Source organism: Sus scrofa, chromosome 6 (genome assembly GCF_000003025.6).
Source record: "Sus scrofa isolate TJ Tabasco breed Duroc chromosome 6, Sscrofa11.1, whole genome shotgun sequence".
Taxonomy (NCBI): Eukaryota; Metazoa; Chordata; class Mammalia; order Artiodactyla; family Suidae; genus Sus; species Sus scrofa.
Window position 1 is genome coordinate 76,133,735 of NC_010448.4, and position 22,179 is coordinate 76,155,913.

General features: G+C 56.7%; 1 protein-coding gene across 23 annotated transcripts in view; it reads left to right on the top strand.

Annotated features, from left to right (window-relative positions):
• Positions 1-22,179, top strand: part of ARHGEF10L (Rho guanine nucleotide exchange factor 10 like) — a 165,099-nt gene that overhangs the window by 69,523 nt on the left and 73,397 nt on the right. For 8 of the 23 annotated variants that reach the window (XM_021095432.1, XM_021095438.1, XM_021095431.1 and 5 more), the window contains 6 exons: positions 5,987-6,078; positions 7,773-7,856; positions 11,482-11,654; positions 15,906-15,989; positions 16,739-16,855; positions 20,184-20,292. In XM_021095432.1, coding sequence (XP_020951091.1) covers positions 5,987-6,078; positions 7,773-7,856; positions 11,482-11,654; positions 15,906-15,989; positions 16,739-16,855; positions 20,184-20,292 — 659 coding nt within the window. Of the gene's footprint in view, positions 1-5,986; positions 6,079-7,772; positions 7,857-11,481; positions 11,655-15,905; positions 15,990-16,738; positions 16,856-20,183; positions 20,293-21,784; positions 21,980-22,179 lie in introns of those variants that run through there. The other 15 variants (XM_021095452.1, XM_021095446.1, XM_021095451.1 and 12 more) reach the window with 7 other exon arrangements.

Genomic DNA, 22,179 nt, shown 5'->3' on the forward strand with positions numbered 1-22,179 from the left:
CTGCCCTTCTTCTGCCTTCCATCCTTCTGTCCTGCCCATCTTCACTGAGTGTCTGCAACGTGCCTGGCATCGCAGAGACCTAGTGGACCGTCCCTGCCCTCCTGGGGGCTGCCATTCTGCACCTGGGTGTGTGGGCTCTGGCCAGATGATAACGGCCTGCACGTATTCTGCACTTAGAATTCACCAGGCTCTGCTCGCAGAGCCTCACCTGCCTCATCTCATCCATCCTCCAGACACTCACTGGTGGGCGCTACTGTAATCCCCATTTTACAGGGGCCGAAGCAGGTGCCCAGAGGCTACGTCATCAGCCTCAGGTCACAGAGCTGAGATGAGGCAGAGGCAGGCTTGAACCCAGTCGGCTTGCAGGCCCAGTGTTCTAACCTCTGGCCTCCGCTCTGCCGCGCAGATCTGGTTTGGATCCTGCCCCCCTTCCATATTGGCTCCATGACCTGAGGCTTGGTTGTTATCTGATCATCCCACCCTTCCGTTTCGTCCCGTAACACGGAGGCTGCATGAGACGGGAGGACCAGATGCTCTGCCAGCCAGCTGCTCTTTGTCACTGGCCCCAAAGGCTGTGGGTCTGTCTGGAGCGGGACTCCAGGGCACAAGAGACCCCGTGCTGGCCAATCCATTGCTCAACATTTCCTGGGATATGTTTTCCTTCTGCTTTTCACTCATGGTTTCTTTTTTTGGCAGTAGTCATGCATGTTTATCTGAGAAGAATTGAAAAGTACAAAAAAGGATAGACTAAAAGCAACCTTTACTTCTGCCCCGGTGTGTTCCTGCCCAGCTCCCTTGCATATATGTAAAATACATATGTATACATTTTTTTCAGAGCTGTGGTTTTATTGCATATGCTGTTTCCTGGCTCGCCTTTTGACTGAATCATGTATAGAGAGCATTTTCCCATGGGAACCTTACACGGCTCTTGATAAGTTATTGCTGGGGGAGCAGTGTCTGTCCAGGGTCTGACCACTGAGCTGGGGGCCCTTGAGATGTCGGGGTGAGGTGCGTGCACCGTGGAGCCGAAAGTCAAGGCGGGGCCTGGATCCGTGTCTGTGGCTGAGGGGCCAGGCTCCTGATGTTGGGCCTCGATGCTTGCTCTCTGTGGAGAACTGGGTTAAGGATGCCGGGTCAGGGGCCCCTCCTCAGATTTCCCCAGGGGCTCCTCACCACTCTGCTCCTTCAGTAAGTGGATTTGTGACCTCATGGGAGGTGGCTCAGGACAAATGGACTGGGGCCCGGAACACTTCTGCCCGTGAGGGGTGGCGAGGCGCTATGCATGCAGGGACCTTGTAATTGTAGAAGGGGTGGAGGGGAAGGGGGGGATGGGAAGCCGTGCACTCCAGGGATTTATCATGTACCAGACCCTCTGCTAAGAATTTTACAATTCTTCTTTATTTCCTCCTTCCCGGAACCCCAAGAGGGAGCTGTTGTTCCCCATTTCACAGATGTGGAAACCGAGGCATCGAGAGTCACTAAGTCCTTTACCTGTGTTATCTCATTTAATCTGCACAACAGGAAGAGGAGTGATTATTCTCCATGTTCCACAGCAGCTCCAGGACATCAGGCCACTGTCCTGGTCCGCAGCCAAGTGGCAGAGCTGCCGTCTTATCCCAGACCTGTTGGCTCTGGAGCGTGTGTCTCTTCCCACCCTAAGCCCGTGATCCCCGGTTCTCAACCCTGGCTGCACCTTGGAGACAGTGGGGAGCTTTACAAACACCAATGCTTGGGCCCTTCCCCTCCCGCGGGTCGGAGTCACAGGGCACCCACTCCCTTCTCGTCCCTGGCTTGTTCCTGGAGAGAGAGGTGATGGGTGCAGAAGGTGCCTCGAGCTCCTTGGTGGCTTCCTGGTATACTTGACCTAAGTCTGGTCAGCGAACACTGTCCTCGGGGACCTGGGAGAAATCTGTTGTCCTCCCTGCGTCCTCTTTTTCACCCAGCCTCCCCGATTTCTGTCCTTCGGCTCCTTTTCTTCCTGTGACGGTGGCGGTGACCTCACCTTGTAAGAGTAGTGTCATTTAAGTGGCTGGCCTTTCGCTCCTGTGCAAGCCGAGAGGCATTAGAAGTGCAGGAAGCTCAGATAAGGGTGAGATCATTGGCCTTTTATTGCTTTTTAATGGCTCTTTTATTATCTGAAATCTTCGGGGAGGCCCCAGAAGGAGTGTCTGCTCCCGGGGAGAATGAGACTTTCCAGCCAGGCAGCAGCTGGGAGAGGCCGCCCCTGGGTGGGTGCAGGGTGGGTTCGTGGCCTGAGCAGGAGGGCCAGGGAGGGAGGAGGCACCCCCAGCCTCATTTCTTGCCACGCTTGCCCCTTCCCTTGCCTGGGAGGCTCTTCCCCTTCCCTTCTGCATGGAGAATGCTGGCCCCAGTGTGGAGCAGCAGAGCTGGTGTCAGGAGAAGGCTTTGCAGGCAGACTGCAGCTTTGCCACTTGCCGCAGAGCCTGCTGCTTGCCCGTTCTGAGCCCCATCTGTAAAATGGTCATAAGACACACACTTGTCTTTGAGCATTTTGCATGGCGCTGGGCGCAGCGTAGATGCCTGCAAAGTGCAGGTGGGGTGGCGGTGGTCTCCAGCCAAGCCTGGGGAGACCCGTCCACCCACAGGCACTGGCCTTCCCTCCCTTGGAGCTCCTGGTCTCTTTGTTTGCCTCAGCCATGGAGGCATGAAGGTGACTTTGCTCTGCTCTGTGACCCCAGCGCCCCCTCCCAAGAGGCCAGAAAGAGTAACTGGGCAGCTGTTCCGTGGAAGCAGGAGCCCAGTTTGGCTTCTCCAGCAGTGCTCGTGGCTTAGACCTGCACTGTTCTGTTTCAGGGGTGGGGCGGGGTGGGGGTGGGGGAGCTGGCCACATGTGGATATTTAAAATTAAACTACTTAAAATGAAAAAATAAGTTCATTGTATTTTGGTAAGGTGCAAACTAGAGGCTTATATTTTCAGCCCCACCCTGGCTTTTAGTGTGTCATAAAGTATTTCCAGATCCCTTCTAAAGCTGTCTGACCTCACCCCAAAATACCCACTCCGCCTCAATGCCACCTTTAGAGATTACCCAGGGCCTTCTCGGGTGTCCTCTGGTTGAGATGCACTGCAGCCTTGGAACTGGGTGTTAGGGTTTCTCTTGGGTGGAGACTTGAACTTGTGTCTCTGACTCTATGCCGAGTGCTCTTTCTCTCTTTTTTAAAAAACAGGTGGCAAAAAGAAACAGGTGTTCCCTTCATGGCTCAGTGGTTAAAGAACCTGACTAGGATCCATGAGGTTGTGGGTTCGATCCTTGGCCTCATTCGGTGGGTTAAGGACTGTGGTGTAGGTTTGCAGATGTGGCTTGGGTCTGGCGTTGCTGTGGCTGTGGCATAGGCCGGCGGCTGCAGCTCCGATTAGACCCCTAGCCTGGGAACCTCCATATGCTGCAGGTGTGGCCCTGAAAAGCAAAAAACAAAAAACAAAACAAAACAAAAAAACACCCCCCCCAAAAAAAAACAGGTAGCTAAGTAGTCAAGCAAGGTTCAGGGACCTCGTGACACAGCGAGTCTCTGACGTTGGTGAATGTTTGAATGTAGCTTCCCTGAGGAACACAGACTTTGTAGGTGGAGAGCCTGGGCTTCAAACCCCAGGCCCCTCTCTGATGAACTGAGTGCCTTCCGGAAGAGTAATCAAGGCTCTGTGAGCCTCAGTTTTCCCATCTGTAAATGAGGATGACGATGCCTGTCCCGCATGTGCTCTTGTGAAATGAAATATGCAAATACAGGTAAAGCACATCAAGCAGCGCCTGGCAGGTGCTTTGTGATGGTCACCAATTGCATGAGTAACATAGAGCAAAGCCAATTTTCAAACCAAACCCTGCCAGGCTCTCATAGAATTGTTTGGTCCTGTTTGAGCATTTCTTTTCTTTTCTTTTCTTTTTTTTTTTTTTTTTTTTTGGTCTTTTTGTCTTTTCTAAGGCTGTACCTGCGGCATATGGAGATTCCCAGGCTAGGGGTCTAATCAGAGCTGTAGTCGCTGGCCTATGCCAGAGCCACAGCAACTCAGGATCCCAGCTGCACCTGCAACCTAACACCACAGCTCATGGCAATGCCGGATCCTTAACCACTGAGCAAGGCCAGGAGTCGCACCGCAACCTCATGGTTCCTAGTCGGATTCGTTAACCACTGAGCCACGACAGGAACTCCTGTTTGAGCATTTCTGAGTGGCAGGACTCAAGCATCTTGACGACATCATGGCTCAGGGAAACGTGAAGAGGACTCAGGCAGCTCCCTCCTGGTCCAGACGAGCCCTCTTGGCCTTTACTTGCCGTTGATGGAAAGCCTTATCCCAGGACTGAAATGTGCCCCTCGCCCTCAGGTGGCATGGCTGACTTCTGGCAGTAAAACTGGAGCTGAGACTGGCTTCTCCGGTAGTGACAAGCACTTGACCTGTATGGGGGCCACCAGCCACACGTGGCTAGTTAAAATTAAATTACTTAAAATGAAATAAAATGAGAAATTAAGTTCCTTAGCCACCTGTTCCACTAGCCACCTTCCAAGTGCCCCATAGCGACACATGGCGCACTGGGCGGCACGGACTAGCAGGATTCCATTGTCACAGCCGTCCATGCTCTGTGACCTGAGATGCAATTGGAAGAGCCCAGCTTTGGGGCCCAAGAGCTGGCATCACCCTCCGGCTCTGCCACTCACAGATCGTGTGATCTTGGGCAGGTGCCTCTTCCCTGCCACCTGCCGAGCGGGAGGGATTCCAGGATCTGCCTGTCAGTGTTCCTGGGGAGGGGAGGCAGAGGGCCCTCACAGGGGGTGTTCCCCGCCCCCCTCTCCTCCCTCCGCTCTCCCTGGTTGTCATCTCCCCCCCCTCCTCCCCCTCCTCCAAGGGCTTGGGTGCTGGCAAGTTCAAGTCAATTCTTGGCAATGGTGGCTGCTGCCTTGGAGAGTTGAAGGCCTCTACCCTCTGGCTTGGCAGATGTGGCCTCTTTTTCTTTGAGTGGATTTTTAAAAGATCAAACAAAAAACCTTTTGCTTCGGGATAGTTTTAAGGTAGCACGGAGTTTCATATACCCCTCACCCCGTTTTCCCATTGTTAACATCTCACATGACCACAGGATGTTCGTCAAAACTCGGAAACCAGCACTAGTACATTGCCATCCTCGGAACTCCTGACCGTATCGGGATTGCTCCGGTTTTTCTGCTTATGTCCCTTTTCTGTGTGGGGTTCCCATCCAGGACCCACGTGGCATTCAGTTGTCATTTACTTTGCTCTGCCCTGTGACAGTTTCTAGACTTCTCTTGTGTTTCAGGATCTCGAGAGCATTGAGGAGTCATGGGCAGGGCTTTTATAGCTGTCCTGTAATCTGGGTTTGTTGGTGTCTTTCTCATGATGAGCCTGGCATTGTGGGTTTGGGGTAAGAATCCCACAGGGGTGAGCACCCTTCTTGCTGCATCACTCCAGGGGTACGTGATGCCCGTGTGATGTCACCGGCGATGCTCACGTGGCCACTCGGTGAAGGTGTGTCCACTCTTTGCCCCCTGCTTTCCCTTTGCTCCTCTGCTCCTGGGAAGCACATCTCTGAATCCAGCTTATCCTCGAGTGTGTGTGGGGAATAAGCTTGCCCTCCGGGCATGGTCTTGTGAGGCTCTATGGCCTGTTTCTCAGGCAGGAACCCCCAGCCCTGGCCTCCATTTTGCACATGGGATAATGGGGAGATGGCGAGTCCCGCTGAGTCTGCTCTGGAGAAGGGGTGCCCTTGCCTGGGGAGCCCCTGAGAATACGTTTGACCTTTATGCGCGTGTAAAGCAGCAGGCTGGCCTTACAGCCTCTTCTAAAGGTGAGGGAACCGAGAGAGAAGAGGCTTGTCCAAGGCCAGCCCAGACGTGGCCTCCTCAGCCCTCTGACCCATGGCCTCAGGGACCAGTGGCCCTGTCACCTGGTGAGGGGCTGCCTGTGGCTTCAAGGCATCAGCTGTCCTGTCCTCCCTGCTCACTGGGCCCGTTTCTTGGCCCACAGGGCGCCAGTTGTGCTGAGCAATGGGGAGGCCGTGGATGCAGCTTTCTCCGGGGTCCATCGCTCCAGCTGGAGGCGGAAGAGCTCCCGTCGCAGTGAGTGCCCAGACCCCAGGTCTCAGCCCCAGGAGGGTGGTGCCAGGATGGGGCCCAGAGCTGATGGGGGCTCATGCAAGCCAAGGGCTCGTCCTTGTTGCATGGCTGCTGTGGGCTTGGTGGCTGCTATGAGGTGACTCGGCCATTGCCCACCCTTGAGAGTGGCCCCCTTTGTCACTTGATGAGATCTGTGGCCCAGGAGTAGGTCATGCATTCAGCTGTTCCTCTGTCCCCTCAGTACTTCCGAAGGTGATCTGGTGGTGGGTGTACCCTGGTGACCAAGATGGGGTCCCTCTGGGAGCTAAACCAGACACACAGGCAGGCAGATACCACAGGTGCTGGGTTGGGGGGGATTAGGAGAGCCCAGGAGTCCTGAAGGCAGAGAGTGAAGGAGCAGGGGTCAGGGTGAGTGTGGCCAGGCTGAGGGGGAGCCTGTGCTGGAGCCCGAGGGCGAGGGGATGCCGGGCACATGGGAAGCAGCCAACCTGGGCGCGGTGGAGGGAGGGCCCAAGGGGTGAGCAGGCCAGGCGAGGCTGCCTTCTCCCCAGCTCCTCCTGGGGTGTGGGGGGCCTTGGAGGCTGCACTTTCCTGAAGGCAAAAGGGAGTCACGAGAGGCCCTAGGAAGCCATGAGAGCGCCATGCGGCCATGTGTGCATTTCAGTCCTGTCACTGTGGGATGGGGTGATGCTCTGAGACAGGTGGGTGGGCTGGAGGCTGACCAGGAGAGGGAGGCTGATGGCTGGAGCCAGGGACCTGGAGTGAGATGGGCAGGTTTCAGAGCCGTGTGGGAGGCAGAATCCATGGAGGGGTGGGGTGGGCAGGTGAGGAGATCTGACTGGGCTCTGGGGGCCCTGGGACCGTAGGAAGCAATGCAATTAGGACAGTGGGGACTTCAGAGTCTGGTCCTATGCAGGTGAGGACAGACTCCCATTGAGGGTGGGGACTGCTTTTCCAAACCCTACCTCTGCAGGGGCTCCATGCCCCTAAAGGGGGCAGAGATTGGGTGCACAATTTCGGAGCGGGGGGGGGGGGGAACAGCTCATTAAATGTTCCATCCCTGGAGCTGCTAACAGGGGCAGGCTGTGAGCTCTGCCCTGCTCCTAGCCTGCCCAGCAAAATGATAGGGGAGCCATGTGCTCATTTGCTGAATGTTTCACCAATCAGGACCCCGCTGGCTGAGTTCTGTGGGACACCCCTTCACCCCACTCTCCAAATCCTTTTCCCTACACCGGGACATTTCCTGTACTCCCTACAGCCATCTTGCCCTCCCCCACCTCTGGGTGGGTAGGAGCTGGCTCCTTCTGGGGTAGTCGTGGGGGCCTGGGCAATAGAAGAGGCTTCCGGGCCCCAGGGCACAAATGCTGGGTCTGCTTCATGCTCCCTGCAAGTGCCATCGGCCAGATGGGCCGGCCTGCGGGTGGCCGGGAGGCGGATGGAGTGTGCTTCGGTCACTGGGAGGGCGCCTTGGAGGGGCTGGAGGGCGAGAAGAGGCAGCGGAACCCGGTCCTCTGAGCGCAGTGGCAGGCCGGGGCTCCCCAGGGGCTGGGCTGCAGGATGCTGGCCCAGCTGAGCCGCGGGGATGCGGGCGGGAGGGAGCCGCCAGCTGGTGCAGTCCTGGTGTCACTCCGGCTGCCGCCTCCCGCCTGGGCCGCCAGAGCCGGGCTCGAGCTCTCCTCCTCTCCCTTCTCTCCCAGTCGAGAGGTTTACTTTCCCCGCCCTGGAGGAAGATGTGATTTACGACGACGTCCCCTGCGAGAACCTGGACGCTCATCAATCCGGTAAAGTCTCCTTCGGGCGTCCTTGTTTCTCTCCCGACGGACCGGGGGGCGGGGGGGCGGGGCCGGGGGAGGGTCTTTCCTTGCGCGTCTTCCGTGGCCCCACCCAGTCCATGGCCCCGCCTTCTTGCTTTAAAAAACCCCTGCGCTCTTCCCGGGAGCGTCGGGAGACCGCGGAGGGCGGGGCCGGGCTGGGGCTGGGGAGGGGTTAGGGCGTCCAGGGCAGGGGCACCCTGGGCTGTGGGTCCCCAGGCCACTCTTTCACGTCTCCGTCTCCATTCCTCCTGAAAATGGTTTAAGAGCCCCAGAGCTGTTGAGAAGGACAGTTTATTAAAGCTGACCGGTGAGGCCTGGGCCCTGCTCTGGGGCGAGGCCCGCGGTGAGCAGGGAGGGCGGGGAGGTGGTGGCCACAGAGGGGAACAGAGCCGGGGAGGGTGAGTCCTGCCGGAACTGGGCCCCACATACTCACCTGGCTGGAGGGGGGACTCTCCAGGGAGGAGGGCTAGTTCATGTCCCTTCACAGCCAGAGCCATCTTTGCTGGAACACCTTATGCCAGCTGCTCTTCATGTTTTGTCCCCAAACTTCGCTTAGAGTCTTACTTCCTTATTCTTGAGAGGAGGAAACTGTAGAGGGGGGATTCCAATCTGGGTCATTCTGAATCCAAGTCCAATGCTCTGTGCCCTACCCCCCAAAGGACTTGGGTGGCATTTTATGATGGATGAAGCACATTTGCTCCCCCTATTCAGTGACCCCGTGATGGGGCAGGGTTTATGGCTCCAGGTGACAGTCACATCAGAGAGGTTAAGCCACCAGCCCCACATCACACAGCCAGAACTGGAATAGACATTTGCCTGACTCTGCTTTTCCTACTATTCTGCCTGCCTTTAGGGGCTCCCCATCTAGAAGAGGAAACATCCCCTGCCTTTGAGGAGTTCTCAGTCTGACAGGGGCGACCAGGACCATCCTGGGGCAGCGTATAATCCAATGGGAGAGACACACAGACAACACGACTCCATCTGAGGGCCCACAGAGGGACACTCCTGATGTCTGTTCCAGGAACAGGGGTGGTGGGCCAGTGATACACGCATCTATCTGGCAAGCCCCGAATGGACCTGGGCCTGTTCCTGCTTGTAGCTCATGCAAATCCAGGAGAGTGGGAACGGGCGGCTGTATGCAGGTCCCAGAGCTGGTAGATCTGAGCAGCCTGAGGCTGTCATTTGACCCATTTGGGCTGTTCTCCCATCTGAATCAAATCAACCACTGAAGACTTGGCCACAGTCTGCACTGGGCACCATCGTGTCCTCAGGATGTGGGGTCTGGCATGTCCTGCAGTTTACTCTGAGGCAGACAAGAGCAGGTGGTCTGGGAGCCAGCTCTGCACCTACAATTTGAGGACCAGAACCCCTGCCCCAGGACCCCCCACTCTCAGAGCTGTGGGAGGATTGGGTCCCAGAGGCTGTGGCCGGCCCTCAGCAGGTGCACGGCACAAGGATGCTGTTGTTAGGAGTGTCATACCTGCCGGGGCCCAGCACTGACCTGTGCAGCCTGTGACGAGGTTTTCCGCCGAGATGCAGGCAGCATGGGCCAGTGGACACACACAGCCCTGGGTTCAAATCCTGGCTGCTGCTGATTCTCTGTGCTTTGGGCCTCGGTTTCTTCATGTGGAATCAGATTATCATTCTGACCTCATAGGCCTTTGGGGAGGATTGCACCAGAGGACTTCTGCTTAATCCCTCAGGCCTCAGTCAAGGCATCTGCCCAATTGGGCAATAATAGCTTTCTCCTTGGGGGTTGTGAGGACGCCAGGAGATGACTGATGTAGAGCATGGGCGGGCGATGGTAAGAGCTTTGAAAGGGGGCCGTGATCTTGAGCATTAGGGAAGCGCCAGGCCCCCAGGAGGCAGGGGAGGCAGAGGGCAGGGACCAGACTGCTCTGAGGCCCAAGAAAGCTGAAGAGTTGGCACCGACTCAGGAATCTGTGACCCTGTCTCCACTGGAGAGAGGAGCCCGGGGGATCAGGAGCATGGTGGAGCCTTCATCGAAGACAATGGATGGAGCCCCCTCCCTGCTCACTGCCTGACCTTGGGCCAACACCTGTCTTCCCTGGGCATCGTTTCCTCATTTGACTAATAGGAGAGGGTGATGATTTGCACCCTGCTGGCCCCAGAGGGCTGCTGGGAGAATCCGGCATGTAGATGTGGGTGGGCGGGGCCAATGCCCCTTGGAAGCCGGGAGAAGCAGATGCTGCTTGTAGTGTGGTTCTTCCTCGGGGGCAGCCCCAAACTGGGCTCCTGGGTCACGGGGCCTCCGCTGCAGGCATAGGACAATCAGCCCAGCCTTATAAAGGTTACAGCTTGGTCACCAGCTGCTCTGTTCCCTGGAGACGTTAGTCAGTATCATCTTTTGCTTAAAAATAACCTCGGGCTCCCTCCTAATTCTGGGATCCAAGCCTTCAGCTAAGCCCCGTGTGTCTGTTTTGCTCTTTGGCTGACAATCTTCCCAGACCTCTCCCCTACCCAGCTTCCTGTGCGGGGGAGGGGGAGGCTTTGGGTCAGCGTGGAGATACCCGAGCCCACCCAGAGCCCCCGCGAGTCAGGATCAGTTGCTCTTTGCTGAGCGCCTGCCATGTGCCAGGCTCCTTGCTAAAGTATATTTTATCTAACTCCACCTTTCGGCTTGTTATCATCCCCATTTTGCAGAGAGGCCTCTGATTGACCACAGCTCTCTGCTCTTCAGCATGTGTGGTTTCTGAGCAGATTTTTTTTTCTTAAATCCTTCCCAGTGCCGTATTTCTTCTGTGTTGACAAAAAAGCATTTTCACCTTCGTGCCCTTTTGGAGTCTGGCCTCACATTAGTGAGGCCTGCAGTTCAGTTTTTCTCCAGGTATCAGCCCAGGAAGTGCAGCCCAGGGGTCAAGGGGGTGCTGAGAGCATCCAGCGATAGAGCTGGAGCCCTGTCTTCTGGGCCTGGGGGAGCGTCTTTCCCACATCTGTCTGGAAGCAGGGTCTCAAACCCCACTTGACAAGGACCCCAAGAGTCCCTGGTCCTGGTGTCACCTGTCCCTTCAGGCCAGTGGACTATCAGGCCTCTGTCCCCCAGTTTTTGGTTCAAGGCATTTCCTGTATGGCCGGGGAAGAAAAGGGAACGCTCCAGGATGCTGGGCCCGGCGCGCCCCCTACTGGACCATCCTGGACCCTGACGGGAAACTCAGATTTGGGGTGAGGGATTGACTCATTCAATGGACCATCTCCATTTTACCCCTGAGGATGCTGAGGCCAGAGCTGAGCACCTGAGTCAGGACTTGTTCCTTGGTCTCGTTTTTTCCACTAAAAAATGCCAAAGAGGCCCAGAAAGAGCGCTCAGATCCCAGAAAAGTGATTCTGATAGTGGAGGAAGTTATGGAGCCTGTTGTGTGCCAGACACATTTCTTGAGCTTTTTCTGCATTTCCCACGTCCTCCCCTCTACAAGGTGGATGTCGTGTTCTCACTGCGTCCCTCTTTCGGAGGAGGAAGCGGAGCTGGAGGTCCACTCTGACCCACCCCCCTACGTGCCCGCTTGGGTTCCGAAATTGAGCCTGGTGGGCTTGGCCTCGGGGCCTCTGCTCACCAGCCCCGTCTCTTGGCCAGCAGGGGCGGAGAGGAACCTGCTCTACGAGGATGTGCACCGGGACGGGGCGCCCCGGGAGGCGGAGGACCTAGGCTGGAGCTCCAGCGAGTTTGAGAGCTACAGCGAGGACTCCGCGGAGGAGGCCAAGCCGGAGGTGGAGCCCACCAAGCACCGAGTGTCCTTCCAGCCCAAGGTGAGGGGGTGGGGCGTCTCTCACCCCAGCTAGGGCACCTGTAAGTGGGGTGGGGCAGCGCGTGGGCCGGGCCTGAGAGTCTCCTGGAAGCAGCGGTGATTCCCAGGAACGTGTGGGGAGCGAGAAGGGGCGGAAGTAATCGCGAGACGGGGCAGTAACCCACCGGCATTGCTGATTGGCCGCGGAGAGCCCTCAGCTCAGCATGGGCGTGGTTAGTGCCTGGACAGGTGCTGCCTCCACGCCAGGCCTATGGCAGATGGAGCCCATAGATTTGGAATCCTCCTCAACACAGTGCTTGGGTGACCCAGCCCACTGATGAGAGTTGGCAAAACAGGCTGTCAAGTCAGTCCGATCTCCCTGCCCTACAGGATGCTTCTCAGACCAATCTTAGACCCCCACAGCCCTCTGCCCTGGGGAAGTGAGTAGACGGGCAGAGACAGAGCTGCCTGGAAGGCGTCTTTCCAAGCCTTTCAAAATGCCATCCATGCGATGGTTGCTTCCTGTGTTTCTGCCTGAAACAGAGTTCACTCTGCGGATTTCGTGGCGGGAGCCACGAAAGCCAAGAGGAGGAAGATTGGTTCCTTCTTTTCTGTGACAGCCTTGCCCTGTTCTGTAGAAGCCATCTGAAGGCAGAGTCTATCCATGCCGAGATGTGGGATTTAATGGGAGGCGACTGGGTCCCTCTCAAGTTCCTTTTGAGAAGACACAGACAGGCAAGTGGGCTCAACCTGTCAGTGAGCCCTGCCTACAGGCAGGGCAGGGGCTAGGCAGGGGCCCCAGGCCCGGGCTGGATTTGGGGGGGGGGCCTCCAACTCCAAGTTTCCCAAGTGCCTCTTGCCCCGTTCAAAGTTTGGGGATCCCCTCTTCGAAAGGGGTGCAGGCCAGAGCAGCACCCACAGCTAAGAGTCTTCACACAGACAGGCTTCCCAAATCTCCAGGAAGCCCTGGGGCAGAACAGGTCTCTCCTGAACCCTGGCCTCCTTGAGTCTGGGCCCTCATGGGTGGGCCCACAGAAAATAGCCTTGATGTCTTGCTAGCAAAAAAGTTAAGCATCTGTGACACCTACCGTGTGCCCAACCCCTGTCTTAGGGTGTGGGCTGGGGTACATGGGAACAGGAAGACCCGACCCAGGCTCCGGGAACCTTTGTGGCCCAGGAGGAGACACAGAGTATGAAACAATTTATCCGAAATGAAGACATACAATTCCCTTGTAGTGCAGTGGGCTCGAAATCTGGTGTTGTCACTGCAGCGGCTTGGGTTGCTGCCGGGGCATGGGTTCGATCCCTGGCCTGGGAATTTCCACATGCCAGGGCCACAGCCAAAAACAAAGACATAAATGCCTTTTTGTAAACCTGGGCCCATGTACCTATGGCTGCCTGCCTGACACGGTGGGGGTGGGGGATTGATGGGCCTGATCCCAGGAGGTGGGTTGGGAGCTGGGGTGCAGAAGCCAGGGGAGATGGAAAAGGTGGCTGCACTTGGAGGAATGGCCCAGGCAAAGCCCAGGAACAAGCCCCTTCCTGCTTCTGTACTTGGAAGGGGCAATGTGTTCCAGGTCAGGGGAAAGAGGGGGCCTTGACTGTGAAGCCACCACGCCCCCTGGGGAGCCTCTCCATAGGAGGGCAGGATCGTGTGTCCCAGCCCAGCTCTGAAGACTGTGAGCAGGTGGGACTCCAGGCCTGGATCAGCCCTGTCCTCAGCCTCTGGCTGTCCCTCCCAATTCCCCACGGCCACTTTCCCAGCCCCCTGCCTTCTTACTGGGGACTGAGAGGGAACCATGGGCTCCTCTCTAGGCAGGAGGCAGGGGAAGCTGATCTGGGCCTCTCCCGTTGTGGTTCTCGGGCTTGATGGGCATCAGGATCATGTGTAGTAGGTTAAATTGCAGATACCAGGGCCTTACTCCCAGGTTCAGGGTTTGGGTGGGGCCTGGCAATCTGTTTTTTTTTTTTTTTTTTTTTTTTTTCCTTTTTACAGCCACATCTGTGGCATACAGAAGTACCTAGTCCAGGGGTTGAATCAGTGCTGCAGCTGGGGCCTATGCCACAGCCACAGCCACAGCAATGCCAGCTCCTTAACCCCGTGAGCCAGGCCAGAGATGAAACCTACATCCTTAAAAAGACAATGTCCGGGCCCTAACCTACTGAGCCACAGCGGGAACCCCACAATCTGCTTTTTAACAGTGCTCTGTCCTCAGGGGATGCAAGGGGCCCACAGAGCCCTCTGAGAAATACTAGGCAGGCCCCTTACCTTGACCCCAGGGCTGGGGTCCCTGGGGGCTGCTGGAGGACCTGTGTCCTTCACATTCTCAAGCTGGGGGCTTGGGACTCTTCCTCAGCAGATAAATGATATGGTGGAGATCTTAGAATTTCTAACCATAAGGACTTTCTCTCTGGCCATGGGCCCAGACCCACCTGCTTCCCAAACAGCAGCCTTCCAGGGAGGTGGGGTAGTAGGGGAGGTCTTTCCTTGGGTGCCTTCCCCCGGGAAAGCCCGCTGAGCCCGGCCTGTGGGGCTCTGCCCTCCCGAGCTGCTTGGGTTGCACCTTCTCCCACCCCTCGTACCGCAGCACCTGCATGTTTCTGGGGCCACCACTGCTTGGCTGTGTGTTATGTGTGCTGCGTGGTATCGGGCAGCAGGGCCTGGGAACGTGTTGTGTCCTGTCCTTAGAGTCTGATGGGGGCCTGACACCTTGTGCAGCTTCCTGAGAACTAGTGGAGCCCCTCCTGCAGGTGTCTGGAGAAGCCAGCCCTCGGTGGGCAGATTTTTGCTGAAGAAGGTGACTGAGGCGTCTGCGTAGGGGCTCCTCTGAAGCACCTGACCCAGATGTAAGCAGGAGCCTGATCCTGCCGGTTGCCACCCACGATCGATGGGAGGTGTTTTTTTTTCCAGCTGTGGAATGGGCTGTATCACACGTTTCCACTTTCTGACTGTGATCTCTTCATGATTAAGGCGACTGTGATCCAGCTGGCCATGGCCTGGGCAGCAGTGATGGCTCTGTCCTCAACTTGTTGACTCTGATCTGACCAATTCTGCAGTTGACCTCTGGCCTAGATCTTCTGATCCTGAGAGAGGCAGAGGCCCAGGGCAGTTAGGATTTTGTCGTGTCAAGCTTATTTATAGATGAAACGGGACTACAATTTTTGGGGGAGTCCAAGTACCTGTCCAAAGGATCCCTGTCCTGCTCCTTTTTTGCATAACAATAGTGATGCTTTGCCTGAGTGGTACAGCTCATGCAGCGGTTTCGTTTATGGTTCCTGATACCCTAGAGCGGTTGGTATTATTTGCGTTAAGAATCTCATTTTGTTGATTAGAGAACCTAAGCGACAGAAGCTCAGAGAGGTTAAGTGAAGTGGTGAGGGCCACTCAGGCAGTGAGTGGTAGAGCCGCAACTAAACATCACATAGGATTTGAAAGAAAATACCTTGTCCGGGAGTTCCCGTTGTGGCTCAATGGTTAACAAACCCGACTAGTATCCATGAGGATGCTGATTTGATCCCTGACCTCTCTCAGTGGGTTAAGGATGCAGCATTGCCGGGAGCTGTGGTGTAGGTCACAGACATGGCTTGGGTCTGGTGTTGCTGTGGCTGTGGTGTAGGCTGGTGCTTACAGCTCCGATTGGACCCCTAGCCTGGGAACCTCCATATGCCGTGAGTGCAGCCCTAAAAAGATGAAAAAAAAAAAAAAAGAAAAAATACCTTGTCCATCTGATCTTCCATCCATCCATCCATCCATCCATCCATCCATATCCATCCATCCATCCATTCAACCGTCCATTCCTCAACAAATATTGAGCTCTTGTTATTTGAAAGATAACGTAATAATGGCTTCCATTTTTCTTTTGAACATCACTAAGCCCTGGGCTCGTGTGCTTTGTCCATTTAACCTTTTCAGTGATACTCTGAAGTAGTTATTATTGTGGCCACTTTACCAGTGAGGAAGCTGTCCCTCAGAGAGGTAAAGAGCCTTACCCAGCTAGTAAGCAGGGAGCAGTATTTTGGAGGCAGGTGCATCTGCCTCCAAGCTCGTCCTTTTGATCGCTCTACTTGTCCCCTTCCCTACAAGTGGTCCCAGTCTTGGTGTTCTGTCACTACGGCGCCTAGGGTTCATGCATTTGAATGTCTCTCTGTTTGTCTGTACACCCATCCATCTTCCCCCAGAGTGTGTGAGCCAGGCAGCCCCCTGCCGCCCATCCAGCTGCCTCCATCCCTCCCTCCATCGATTCCTCCCTCTATTCTTCCACCCCTCCTCTAGTGGTGTGCCCGAGCCAGCTCATCCTCACTCTCAAGACCCCAAGAACTAATCACGCACAGCCGCTTGCTCAGTGATGTCCTACTGGTACTTTGGAATTGGCCATGGTGGGCGAGTTCACACCGTGGAAATACTACAGAGCAGGACGCTTTTTCCTGGAGAACCACAAGATGATTAATTACCAGCATAGCACTGCTTTCGTCTGTCTGCTAGTCCATCCGTGTTTTTACTCATTCATCTGACTGTTCCTCCCTCTACCCATTTGCCCAGCTCTCTGGTCATCCAAGTAAATGTATCCATTTGCTCACCCACCATCCACCCATCCATGAGCCTGTTCATCTACCAATCTGGCCATGGTCCTTCCATCTGTCCAGCCATCCTTCTCTCCATTCTGTGCATTCGCCCACTCATCCCTTTATCCTCTTGCCCACCCATTCCATCCATCCGTGCACCTGCCGTCCATCTGTCTCACTAACTTGCTGAGAGCCTCCTATGTCACAAGCCCCTTGCTGGGCCCCCGGGATGGGGAGATGACTAGCACTGTACCCCTTCCCTGGGAGGGGGGCCTGGGCCGTTGCCCTCCCACCCCTCCTCCCCTACAGCTTCAGAGACCCAGCCCCTGGCTGCCTGGCACATAGGGGCTGGAAGCTGTTGGAGCTGATTCCAGGCAGGAGCCTGGTCGCCCCCAGGTCCCCAGTCCCCCGCTTGCCCCGAGTTGTCCATCTGCCACCTTACCTGAGTCTCCTTTTTCCTCTGTTGCCCGTGTTTTGTCTCCTGCCTGCCCCGCCTGCTCCTCTCACCTGCTCTCCTTCTGCCTGGCTGCTTGGGGGCTCCAGCTTTCTCCAGACCTGACTAGGCTAAAGGAGAGATACGCCAGGACTAAGAGAGACATCTTGGCTTTAAGAGTTGGGGGGAGAGACATGCAGGAGCTGAAGCACAAGTACGATTGTAAGGTATTGTCTGTCCCCCTAAGTCCTTGGGGCTCCCGGGGGCCTTTCCTGCTGCTTCTGGGGCCGCCGAGGGTGGGGCTGAGTCCCGGGGCTGCCCTGGAACCCAGAACCCGGCCACATCCTGCACCTGCTGCACTGGGCAGCGCCACATGCTGGCTGCTCCTGCGCCCGTCCCCACCTCTCTTTCTCCTCACCCTCAGTGACTGACACCTTAACTCTTATAAAAATTCCTGATGGGAGTTAACTCAGGGCTCAGTGGTTTAAGGATCCGGTGTTGTCACTGCTGTGACTCGGGTTACTGCAGTGGCGGGGTTTCGAACCCTGGCCTGAGAACTTCCGCATGCTGTGAGTGTCCACCTCCCCTCCAGATTCCTGGGTGGGCTTCCAAACCTCAGGGCCCTCAGAAGCACCTGGGTGATTTGAAAAATGCAGATTCTTGAGCTCCATCCCCCAAGAGGCTGATGCTGCAGGTCTGGGTCAAGACCCAGGAATCTGCGAATTTGATAACTGTGGCTGGTGGGTTTAGGTTATACTTGGAAAAATATGACTGTTGGTGACATTGGACTTTTCTCCCCACTGAGCCGTTTGGAGAGATCTGGGGTAAGGATGCCAGTAGGAGAAACCGCAGTGCCTTCTTAAATGGGACTCCCACTTTGCATAAGCTGGTGTTACAGCAGTAGTTGCCATTCATTAAGCACCTCCTGTGTGCTGTGGGCTTGGGAGGCCTGCGGGTCTGGATTTGAACCCCAGTCCTATCTCTCCCTCGCTCTGTCATCCTGGGCAAGCCGCTTGACCTCTCTGAGCTTCGGTTTCCTTGCCTGTGAGATGGTGGCATGAACAGTACCAGCCCCCAGGGTGGGCGCGAGCTCCGATCTGTAAGGTGCTTGGTGCTGCGCTGGGCACGGCCTAATTGCACAGTGGCTGACGGTTATTATTTGAGTGCCTGACCATTCTTCCCCTGGGACGCCTGGGAGGCCACTGTCCTTTAGTATTGGTGAGGCCGGCAGGAGAAGTTACTGGCTGGGTGTCACACCAGCGGTCAGCAGCAGAGCTGGGGGTTTAAGCCTGGGTCTGCGCGAGCCTGCACACCCTCTGTCCTGTAGCCCTGCCCATTTCATCAGAACTGGAGGCCTCTCTGGAGGAGACTGAGAAGCCTTTTATAGGTTGTGGGGCCCTTATACAGACACCCTCTGAAAGGCCTGTAACTGGGGGCTGGGGTCACATTTAACTGTTCAGGAAGCTGAGACCCAGAGAATGCTGGGAGCACGTAGGGGGGTGTCCGAGAGCAGGGTGCTTTTCCCAGCCTGGCCCCTAAGTCGGCCCCTAGGTCAGGCCCCAGCTTCTGTGCAGTGAAGATGGTTGATTCTGGGACCCCTTTCCAAGTGCTCACCTGTTGCTCTCTTTAGCCTGAATGGGACCTCTGATGGTTCCCCCAAAGTCCACTTTCGGGGTTCCCAGTTCGGCTCCCCCAACTGCTTTCTGTTGGGACAGGACCTGGGCTCCAGGACAGAGGTTTCCCATCAGGGGATTGTGACCCCTGCCCCCTCGGGGGGAGATTGAGCATCTTTGTACAGCTTCTGGGGTCGACAGCTGTCCCTCTTGTTAGATTCTCACAAGCGTTTGTGATATTCTCACACTTCTCTCTGAAAGCCCCAAAACCCCGGCTCTGGATTGTACCATTTAGATGCAGGGCCGGGGGGGGACTTCCCTTCCCATCCCCCCACCCCCTCTGCTGGCTGGTGGTTGTTTCCAGAAAGTCAGCTTTCTTCCTGAAAAACTATCACCCTGCCTCCAGCCTCAGCGCCCACTGGGGGTTCCGCAAGCCCTCCCGGCCCAGACCCTTGAGAAGTGCCAGGACCCTTATGCTGGGGGCAGGAGGAAGTTGACAGTGAGACCAAGCACCCCCCAAATGCCTGCTCCCCACCTTCAGTGGAGAACAGCAGGAAAGAGAGGGTTTTCCTAGAGCTGTGCTGTCCATTATGATAGCTTTGGCTCTTTAAATTTAAATTAATTAAAATTAGGAGTTCCCGTTGTGGCTCAGTGTTAACGAATCCGACTAGGAACCATGAGGTTGTAGGTTCGATCCCTGGCCTTGCTCAGTGGGTGAAGGATATGGCGTTGCCGTGAGCTGTGGTGTAGGTCACAGACATGGCTCAGATCTGGCATTGCTGTGGCTGTGGCATAGGCTGGTGGCTACAGCTCCGATTAGACCCCTAGCCTGGGAACCTCCATTCCCAGGAGGTTGCGGCCCTAGAAAAAGCCGAGAAGCCAAAAATCAAAAAAAAAAAAAAAAAAAAAATCCGAAAAGAAAAAAGAAATTTAAATTAATTAAAATTAAATATAAGTGAAACTTTGGGTCCTCAGCGCACCAGCCAGCTCTCACTCCCCTAAGTAATTTTTCCCAAGGGGAAAAAGATCAGGTTAGGTGGCTACCGTTTTCCACCCTTGTGAAAACTTCTGTTGGACAGCCCTGGCTGTGCGCTGGGGAAGATGCCAGGACTGGGCTGGGGGCTGAGGTGACAGAGCAGTGAGGGAGGGGACAGCAGCCTGTGCACAGGCCCAGGGGGCTGCTTCCCTGGCCTGGGCCTTTCTCTGCCTAAGCCTTCGCTTTCTGCGCTGGTGCCTTCAACTCCTCAGGCCCAGGGGAAGCCGCATCCTGCTCCGAGGTGGATGTGGCCTCCCCTGCGGTCCTGGGCAGTGGCTCAGGAAGAAACCTGGTTGTGTGGGGGGCAGGGCTTCCGCAGATGGGATGAGGGTGCCCCCTTCCTTTGAGCTGCCCCTAAAGTAAGCTCGGATATTTGTGCAGCTCGTTTTACGGTTCAGCCTGCCTCCCCAGACCCTGTGTGTTTAGTCCTTGCAGACTTGGCAGGTCTCAGGGAGGAAACCGAGGCTCAGTGAGGTTAAGGGTCTGGTCCAGCATCACGTGGCTGGAAAGGGGTGAGACTGGGATTCGAACCAGGCCTCCGACTCCAGGCCTCCAGCCTGTCCACACTGTCTCCCCATGTCCTTAGTCTGACACTCTCCCAAGTAGTTTTTCCCAAGGGGGGAGATCTAGGTAGGACCTCCCCTTGCCAGCCAGGCGGGTACCTCCAGGGAGATTCCGCCCCCCCCCGGGTGGGGGGCGAATGCCCATCTCACCAGGAGGTCTCCGGGTGGCACCGCCTGCTGTCTTTCGTGGTCTCTGCTGCCACCTTCCTCAGAGGCAGTGGGCCCCAGGGTCCCTGTGTTTGTAGCCCTGGCTGGGAGGCCTGGCTGGGGCTGATGGCCCTTGGTGACAGGTGTCCCAGGGCCTCCCCCTGCTTCCCTGATGAGCCCCTCTGCCTTTGCTCAGATGACCCAGCTCATGAAGGCCGCCAAGAGCGGGACCAAGGACGGGCTGGAGAAGACAAGGATCGCCGTCATGCGCAAAGTGTCCTTTCTGCACAGGAAGGATGTCCTTGGTGAGGCGCCGCGGGCCGGGCCTGGGCGGGGGTGGGCGGTGCTGGGCAGCGGAGGGTGGGCGGGGTCGCTGGGGGTCTGGGACTGAGCCCCAAACATGCCAGCCTGTTTCCCAGTCTCTGGCAGGCGGACCCTGGCTCTTCTGGGATACGTAGGCCGCTCCCTTCTGGGTCCCTGCCCTTGGTCTCTGTCATGGCCTCTTTGGCCTCCTGCCTCCCCCTCCATCTGGCTTACCCAGCCTCACCTTTGAAGGCACCCGTTCTTTTCCTTCCTTTGTCCATTCACCCATCTCTCCACCAGCCAACATTTATCCAACACCTACGAAGTGCCGTGCCCCGTGCTAGGTGCAGGGACCACAGGATGAATTAGGGAGCATTTCCTCCGGGCACAGTGGGGGTACACTGGTACAGTGGGGGGAGACAAACACGTCAACAGGATGTGACAGTAGGGATGGACAAGCCGCACAGTGGGGTACCATGTGGGGGTGTGGGGGACGGAGTCTGGAATGCGGGGACGAAAGCTCAAGGAAGGGCTGAGAGTGGAAGGAGGAGACCCATGTCCAGCAGGCAGTGGGGAGCGGGACGGGAGAGGGGGCTCTGGGCAGAGAAGCCAACATGTGCAAAGGCCGGGCGGTGGGGGAGGATGAGACGTTGGAGAAATGAGTTTTGTGATGGTCGGTGTTTATGGAGGGTCTGTTCCGTGCCGGGCACTCTCCTCCGACCTCCACAGCATCTTCTGAACCCATACAAACACTGAGCAGGTGCAGAGGACTGTCTTGTTCCCATTAGATGTGGGCACCAGTGCGGAGTGGTTCAGTGTCTTGCCTGGGGACACCCAGGCCTGGAAGGGATGGGCTAGGCTGCCTCTGGCCAGAGTGAGGGCAGGGGTGAGAGATCAGGGCTGCGTTAGCACAGGCTTTCAATCTTTGAGGCGACGCTCTTGAAATCTATGTCTTTTGCCCTCTCTGGGCCCCAATTTCCTCATCTGTACAATGGGGCTCATCTGGCCTCTGAATCAGGGGCCCTTGGTGAGGATGACCGGGTAATGCACGGAATGAGGCCAGCACAACTCCTGGCCCCTGGTGGCAGGCGTTCTGCCTGGTGATAGCCACTAAGAAGAAGTGTTCGGTGCTGGGATGGCATCTCCCTGGCCTGGTTCTGATCTTGGTTCGTCGGCCTCCTGGCTGGGTGACCTTGCCCGGTTCTCCCTCTCTTGGAGGGCCACGCTCCTCATCTGTGAAATGGGTTTAGCCCTGTCCCTGCATGTGCCTGAGTCACACAGAAACCTTTGGGGGAGCCCTGGCCCCTGACAAGGGAGGGGATGGGCCGAGGAGGTGGCCTGGAGAAAGGACAGGGGGACCTGCTGGCTGGCTGGAAACTGTTCCTGTTCTAGGCTCCCCCACCCCCCACCCCAGGGCCCTCCCCACCCCGCCCGTTAGCCCGGAGCCTTTCCTAAAGTGACCCTCCCACCAGAGGCGTTATTAATAGCCACAGCAGGGCTCGAATCACCGGCCAAGAATGTTACCCAGTGGCGCATGGGGGAAGAGGAAGCTGCGGGGCCGGCGGCTGGGGTGGGTGCGGAGTGATGCCCGGGGTGCCATGTGGGCCAGGCAGGAGGGCCTCCACCCCCCCTACCCCCGCGCTGTCATCCGCTGTCCCTCTTCCTCCTCTTCTTCTGTCTCCTGCTCAGGTAAGGCCTGGCTGCATGTCCCGGCTTCCTTGGCCCCCCGGGAGTCACGGCCACTTCTTTTTTCCCAGCTTCCTCACGGCACCTACTTCCTGCTGCCCGCGGCCGCTGGTGCCAAGTTTCAGATCTGTGGGCAGTAGGGTCCCGTGTCCCTGTGCCTCTCGTTCTTGGGGTCGCAGCGCTGCAAGGCCGGATCACCGCCC